This window comes from Sphaeroforma arctica (assembly GCF_001186125.1).
Source record: "Sphaeroforma arctica JP610 unplaced genomic scaffold supercont1.297, whole genome shotgun sequence".
NCBI classification, from domain to species: domain Eukaryota; class Ichthyosporea; order Ichthyophonida; genus Sphaeroforma; species Sphaeroforma arctica.
Window position 1 is genome coordinate 26,747 of NW_014040261.1, and position 8,348 is coordinate 35,094.

The 8,348-nt window shown below is 41.4% G+C and overlaps 2 protein-coding genes across 2 annotated transcripts in view; both read left to right on the plus strand.

The window, feature by feature from the left end:
• SARC_04947 (hypothetical protein) overlaps positions 1 to 517 on the plus strand; it is a 2,649-nt gene extending 2,132 nt beyond the window's left edge. The window contains exon 2 of the mRNA XM_014301198.1: positions 127 to 517. Within this exon, the coding sequence (XP_014156673.1) occupies positions 127 to 231 (105 nt within the window). The 3' untranslated portion in view covers positions 232 to 517. The remainder of the gene's footprint in view (positions 1 to 126) is intronic.
• A 2,870-nt stretch (positions 518 to 3,387) lies between these two features.
• Positions 3,388 to 8,197, plus strand: SARC_04948 (hypothetical protein; the record flags this gene model as incomplete). The annotated part of the gene is made up of 11 exons (XM_014301199.1): positions 3,388 to 3,545; positions 4,039 to 4,090; positions 4,445 to 4,573; positions 4,784 to 4,976; positions 5,235 to 5,506; positions 5,765 to 6,072; positions 6,331 to 6,470; positions 6,707 to 7,138; positions 7,481 to 7,640; positions 7,801 to 7,896; positions 8,039 to 8,197. Exons 1-11 carry the CDS (start codon positions 3,405 to 3,407, stop codon positions 8,195 to 8,197), a joined length of 2,082 nt encoding a protein of 693 aa, XP_014156674.1. The 5' UTR covers positions 3,388 to 3,404.
• Between the last annotated feature and the right edge of the window lie 151 nt (positions 8,198 to 8,348).

Genomic DNA, 8,348 nt, shown 5'->3' on the forward strand with positions numbered 1-8,348 from the left:
TATATATATACATATAGATATATTTATATATTTATATCGCACATATTTTAGGATTTATACCTTCAATGTTCCGTGTTCTTATTTCACATTGTTCCATTAATCACCGCATTGATCCGTGGTCCACAGAACGGCAACCTGACACCGGCGCAGCGTCAGGAGCGTGACGCAAAAGCACTCCAAGAGAAGCTGGCTAGGAAAAAGGCCGCTGCTGAAGCGGCAGAAGCGAAATGAGTGGTGTTGTCTTCCACCCTAATAGACGTAATCGCAATAGAGACTCGTGGAAATGACAATTGAATCGCGGCTCGTATTTTCTGTTAGCATTAAAGCGGGTATGAGTATAAATAACTGCACAGCTAATAGTGGTATTTAGACTAAACTGTACGCAACGAACGCTGGTGCGATATAGTGTAAGACCTTTCCGGCAATTTCCGAGCGTGTATGCCCTCTGATAGTGATCGAGACGGGCATGAAAAACTTGTTTAAAAATTAATAAACCTATAGCCATGTGGCGATGCTATTTTGTTTCTGTTTCACATGATATTTCGGAGGTATAACGGCTATATGAAACCATCAATTCTTCAGCTCTTGATACCTATGTTCGGATCATTACCAAATATACCTTCAAGGTTTTGATATGCACATGTAAAGATAACTTTCAATTTGAGCTCGAGCCTTATCAATGTATGTGTGTGGCGACACCCCGTATTTATGTAGCTAAACCGTTATTCAACAATACTTCTTTGTAAAAAGTATGTGTCTGGATACTTCAATACTGTAGATTTCATTGGTGCCCGGGCTCCTCTCCGCTATGACTTATCGATTATTAGCGCACGACCGGTTTCGCCACAATGGTTTCGTAGCCAGACCAGTATATAGCTACACCATATTTGTATTTAAGATACCTTTTATATATGCATCTTGCCTATTTCTATTTACTATTAATTTTATAAGGCACATACACAATATATAGCAATTGAATACACTAGGTGAAAGTAATAATATGTACTATACTCAATTTTATGCCCTGATCATTGATACGCCAATCGCATATCTCCCTACACAACAGTCAGATGTTGTAGACTTGTCTTTTTGTGTGCAGAACTTCTCTTATAATCCACTTGACCCTGCTCACGTAATAGCCGACCCGAAAACAATGTCACTAGTCCCCGAACTGGCGAAAAGACAAAAGGCAAAGAAAATAAGATGCTCGACTCGGTTTGAAAGTTCAAGAGGTGTGTATTTAACATTTGCAGACAGAGACGATTTTCAGCTGAATGGCAAGCACAGATTGTTGGAAAGTCGAAAATTCGTTCAAAGCTACAATTATAAGCAATACATATCGTTTAAAAATTGAAAGAAGAAACATTCGAAACAAAAATGCCGACGATGGGGAAGTTGTATAAGTTTGACACTTAGGCCAGTACGCTACATATACATATATTTTCTAGCAAATGTAATGAGAAGAGCAAAACATACAATATTAGTCCAATCGACGACACTGAAGATGTTAAATAATAGAAACCACGTAGAAGAGGTAGTAAAGGTGCTTAATGTTTGCGTTTTGATAATAGTTCAAATGAATCTTATTTTACTGCTAAAATATCACTTCGTTTACGATGCTCGCCACCCATTTTATCCGAGTGAGAGAATGGAGGGCGATCAGTTCATATTCTCTTATCTAACAACATGAGCTTAATAATATTTAAATGATTCCTTTTCTACTGCTAAACACATTTTTTCCACGGTGCTCGCTACCCACATACTGTCAGAGTGGGAGAATGGAAGGCCATCAGTTCCTATTTTCATATCTAATATCATGCCATAGGACAGCTGATCGAAGGTCTGCTCTTTGCCGACGACGGCGTAAATAGCTCACAAAATTGATGGCACATTTTCCTAAATACGAAAGGGGAGTTCTTCTTCTTCCGTATATGCATCAATATGTAACGTGTGCTGTGTACGGCAAATGTACAAGTTTCTGCATTATCAAAATCTTTCCCATCAGATACGTGACTCGTTTGAATGTTGGACATGATGTAGAGGTGTACAGATGCCTCTAAATGCTTCCAAGTGTATCAGGTTCACCAGGGTACAGATGAGATACTATACAGACAAATTTATGCGGGTTGAAGATCTGCTCGATCAGTCCTCCAGACGTGTTAAATTGTAGAATGTTTTAACCTAAAATCAAAGATGCGCACTACGCGCACAGATTTTTTCGAAACTTCGTAAGTACTGAGAGTATTCCCGAAGACTGAATCTGGTTCATGAAAATATTATTTTGGTATGTAGGTTTAATAGCACCGGGTACTCGGGTAGTGAAAGAAATCTCCAGAGCCATGTTTGGAGCAGGGCTCTATGCTCTAATCACTAACCAGCAGAGGCTTGCGTATCACCATGGTTCCTGTGATTACTGATTTATAACGTTAAATAAATAAATATTATATGTGTCTCAGCCAATGATCGCCCACATTAAATTATAGCATAATTTGTGCATACTACACAGTACCACCAGTACATTTACATACGTAGTGTTTGTTTCAGCCTTTCAGCCTTTCAGGTTGCAAACCGCAGCCAAGCTACCATTTCAGTCAGTTACTTAGTATTCAACTATTCTTCCTAATCATTCGACATAAGGATATAGTGATTGTGGACAAGACTGAAGATTCACTACTCGAGAGTTGCGACTCGTTCTATGTAGTTTGTAGTTTTTTTTTCATTAAAAAATAGCAGTCTCGGGAATCGGGATCGAACTATAAAAAATGTCAAGCAAAATAGATGCCAATTCAGGCGAATCAGCTATCATTTTAATTGAGAAGGGATATGAGTAGAACGCAGTGATTGGGTGTAGAAAGCTCTCCTAGACCAATTGTGTACTGCGCACTTTCAAAACTAGCAATACTTTTCCCTAAATCGATAGCTGCCAATCAAAAACTTTATGTTTAAACACATTATCTACTCTCATTAAATCATTATACAGGAATTTCCGAGTTCTAGCCACAACTTCAAAATGCCGCTATGCCTGAGGCTCACAGGCAGCAATGCGCAAGCTGACAAATTGATTTTGCATAGTACGGCATGTTGGGGTATCCGAGACTGACATGTCTGGCTAAATAGCTATGCCATATGTTTGGGATATTGACAGAGCTCGATATATAATGCACTTGCCTTCAAAATTCAGTTTCAAAGACTAGATTCAACTATATCGTCTTTTTGTCCTAGAACTCCATATTTACGCCATAGTAATTTGACTTATTATGAAATGTCTGTACAGCCTACTATATTTTACCGTCGTATCAGTACTGGCAACGTACGGCCAAGGTATAGTTCCGAGCACCCCAGTTGGACCATCTGCCAACCCAAATGAGCCGGTTCAAATAGATAATAGCCGGCGTGTGCTGCGCATGAATGAAATACAAACAATGGGCACACACAACTCATTTAAGTTACCTGTTCCTCCGCGCGTGGCTGAACTACTACAAGACATTGATAAGATGACGAGCAACACAGATTATCACGGAGAGTTGAGTTACGGAATGCCACCGGTGAGTGTGTTGAAATTGTATACTTCACAAGTGAGATGCATTAACCAGGCTTTACTAGTAATATTGGAGTTCAACGGAGAATATCTCGCTGTGAACCCTTGCGTGAATTCAGTGGACAGCCTTCAGTTTTGATTTTATAATACTATTAAGTGTACGCCCAGTATTGTGTTTGACACTATGTGTACGCTGATATTTTAAATGTCATTCCGGCATCGTTAATCACCATTTCCTTGATTGCGCACGGTTGATGCTCTAAACAGAGACCACTTCGACATGACTGTGCATTCGCACATCATGCTTTGAATATATATGCATGTCTAGACTTCATCAACACATACAAATCATTTTGTTTTATCGAGTCATCGAAGGATTCGGTTTGTGATAACAGTCGCTTTCTGCCGAATAGTTTAAGACCTGGTTGCTTATAATATTATCAATACACTGGACGATTAACACTTTTTTTATTATCACATCAATTCCGTCCGATTCCAAGATCGAAGAGCAGTTGTCGGCCGGAGCGCGACATTTCGAGTTGGACATCGCATGTAAGTCCTACAGGAGTGTTAAAAATAGATAAGTGACACCACATGTGCGCTTCTATGCCCAAATCGGACTTGTGAAGGAGTTGCAAAGGAGATGCTAGAGTTTGTCTGGTGTGCGCATCGGTGTCTGCATAACGGTTTTATTTGAAGGGATCAAATGCAAACTATGCCTTCTTATTGGGTGAATTTTAACATGGTGTTGGAGATATGTTTTTGCCTGTTGCTAAACAATATATTGGTATTATACGTGTAGTGTCGATGACTAACTCGTAATTAGTTGTCACGTACTTTCTATATAGTTGGCTCATGTTATTCACTTTTGCAATCTATTTTTCAATATTTATTGTGGATTAACAGATGACCCTACTGGGAGTCTGTACAGCGATCCAGGCGGTCTGCGGTTGCCCGATTTGGGTGTATTGGCCGACATCATCCATACAGGTCGACATGTGGTGGAGAAGGTCAAGGACGGAATTGTGCATGCAGGTGCGTGTATGGATTGCCAGCAAGCTTATATTTTTGCTATATTTCTCTGCATCTGTGCCAAATACAATTGAGTGGCATGGTTCTATATCACAGATTTCTCAGTGTATGAGAATTTTGGTCTATATTTGTTTTTTAGAAGTATTTTGTGCTCCAAATGAGATAACTTCACTCTATGCTGCCGATCAATATCTCATTTTACCTACTACCCAGCCAATAAGGTGGGCAATTTCTTCTCTGGACTATTCGGGCGCGCTATGACAATTCAGACGTGTCCCGAGACCCATCCCTACTCGTATCTGAGCGGCGAAAGTTGCTGTGCTTCCCGACGCGAGCGCATAAGTTCAGAGGATGGCCCAATCTGTGACGGCGGTGCTTTACGCTATTCGTCCTCATGCTGTTGGAAGTAAGTATATTGTATGTCCGTGTAGACAGTGTATGGTTGTTTAGAATCTGCAGTTAGTTTATGCATATTTCGTTTAATGAGAACAGGATCGCTTTACGTATCAAGTGTAGGATTGTATCTGTCGAAAGTAGGGCCATGTGGTCTTAAATGAACTGATAACTGACATATCCACACAAATGCTCCTGTTTTTGTGTCCGAAAGTGTAGATCAAATATAATTCAGGGAATGTAGCCTGACTCGGTATGTTTTTTTTTGCAGTGATAACTACGTCTCATGTCCCTTCAACAAGTGCGAGGACACCACAACATCCACACCAGGTGACAACGCGATTGGATGGAAAGTCATGCACATCTCGGATATCGACTTCGAAGGCCATTGCACAACACTTGTGGGATGTCTGAACATCTTTAAGAAATGGAGCGACACACACCCAAGACATCTCCCCATGGCGCTGCTTCTAAATATAGCGAACAATGACTTGACTGAGGGTATTGAGGCCAAGTTAACTACTCCCGTGTACGACTTCCTGTGTATGTTTGATATTTAGCCTAAATATAATTGTATCATGTCTATGAGATTTTTAATCAAATGTGTTCGACGTGTCTGCCGAGTGTGTACTAAATTTGCTGGCAGCAATTATTTGGTGTTTGCTGAATTGTTCTGTATATCTTATTCATTCCATTTTCAAACCTTTTTGGTCGCGTATGTATCATTTCGCAAGATAATACGTGTCACTGCTTGAGTCGCCTTGTTCGTACTAAATCCATTTGCTTTTATATTCTAATCAGCATCTATCAATTTGCTGCCATTCACGAAAGTCCCGGCTGCCACACGGCCCTTGCTTATATCGATTGAAGAGGAGGTGCTGTCTGTATTCAACAAGGAGCATATTATTACACCTGACGAAGTAAGGGGCAATAAAACCACACTCGAGGAGTCTGTACTCAGCGGAACGGGTTGGCCTAAAGTCGAGGATAGTCTGGGCAAAGTGTTCTTTGTGTTGGACTCGGATGCACCAGTGACTGAAGCATACCTAACCGGCAATGAGAATCTTGAGGATCGACTCATGTTTGTCAACACATATCCTGGAAGCAAGGTTTGTCACTTAAATACTACATAACTATCCGTTAAATATGCACACTGTATTGGTGGCATTGTGTATTTACAATGCTTTGTATACGATACTAAGCCCATGTGATCACAGGGGTTTAGGTTTTAGTTTGAGGTTGCTTTTAGAAATTACCTGTCGACGTGAAGCGTATCCACAACTACCCGATTTCTTCATTCTATATCACTAGCCGTATCACCTCAAGTTCAAAATCAAACCCTCCCAATAACCACAACACGATGGCAGACGGCGGCCACTCTGGTTATGAATGACCCATACGATCCCAACATCGATGACTTTGTGCTGAAGGGGTACTATGTTCGTACTAGATCCGATATTCGTCCTGTGCCGGTCGATGCGTTTGAGAGAGCCGAAGCCGCTATGAGGTGTGTTTAAATTCGATTGAAAGTACGGTTGTATGAGACAAAGTGGTGGATGTTGGTTTAATTTTATTCTATATAAATATATCTGCATTGGCAATGGACATGCCTGAATTCATTCGGTTGCAACTGAATTTGTGGCATGCCGGATACGATGCCATCAAACCCCTTGCTCTGCGTCAACGTATAAATAAGTCTTGTTTGAGTCCATGACATTGAAACAAATCTACTACACTCTACAGGAGTGGCGCACAACTAATATCTACCGACTTTATCCGGATGAAAGATGTTGCCGAGGGACGTACAGCCGAGGAGTACTCTACAAATCTACTGGGTGACAGTCACCCCCATGCAAAGGTCTCACCCAAACCGCAGCCACAGGTGTACGGGTACTCGTACTACTACAGCGTCACGCACGTCCACGACGGCTACATGCATGCGTATAGTGTGCAAGGGAAGGGCGTGGGTGTTAAACAACAGCGGAGAGATGCAGTACAGAAGGAAGGGATGCATGCAGATAAGATACACAATGAGCTGGCACCTGTGGCGCGCAGACAGACACCCCCACAAGATAATAACTTGGAGAACTACTCGGTTAGGTTTGACCCTACGTGCAATCCTTTGCTGGTGAAAGGCCCGTGCCCGTTGTTCCAGGACGGTGGCTGGACGGAATGGTATATGTACTGAAGCATAGCTTTGTGAAATGTGTACGAGTGAGAGTGTTTGAGATGTGGTTGTGTAAGTAATGATGTTCTAAAAGCTCGTGAAGGTATTTGTTCACAATATGTTGATTACAAAAAATGTCTGTTTCAGCAGCTATCTACCTTTTATATGACGGTCACGAGTAAGGCCAGTGCATCTCAGAAAACACTGCATCGTTTATGTCAATCCTCTTTCAAATATGTACATGATGTATTACGAAAACGAAGACAAACTTCATCATTCAAAGTATACATACTAGATTATCATCCATATAATAATACAATTTACCTTGTGCCTATTCTTTCCGATTTCAGGTCCGACTGGGGTCAATGTACATGTGATCATTTCCCGAATGGTCTGAAGCAAGATCGTTTGCGCACGCGCACCTGTTCTGCACCTGCACCTCTGAACGGAGGACTAGATTGCACGGGTGTGGACCAGGACTACGAAGACTGTGGCACCCCATGCCCCTCGGTAAACAGGATGAGTGGCTTGTACATATATGAATGCGAACGAGTGTCTATTGGTGCTTTCTATTTATGCACCGCTATGGACACATGGTCCATGCCACACAAGTTTCTCAAACTGAACGTTAACATTCTAACAATCTCCTATGTTCTCTGCTCGTCCGTAGGCAAGTCCATCAGCACCAGCACCGGTACTGGCCACGGCTACAGAAGCTGATGCGAATGCAAACAGTGGCGAAACAGATATTGCTGAGGCGACTGAGGTGAGTGTCACTGTTCTTAACTATGCGTCACAAGTTTGCGCATCCACAGATCTTAGTTCTAATTCTGAAGTGTGTATTTCAAATTGAATATCAGGATACAAGAAAATATTCGCTCATGAGTTTATTGTACCCTACACATCAGGTGGATGATGGATCAAATATGGGATTAATTATCGGCGCAGTTGTCGCTTCAGTGCTATTGTGTATGTGCTGCATGCTGGTGTTGGCATTGCTATTCGTTAGACGCCGTAAGCAGCGCCAGGCCGAGAAAGAGAAATTGGACAACACATCTGGTATGTAACCACTAGGATAGTTTATATGTGGTAATCGTTACACACACATACACACATATATATGTATATACATACATACACACACACACACACACATACATACATACACACACACACACACACATATATATATATATATATATATATACACTCACTCAC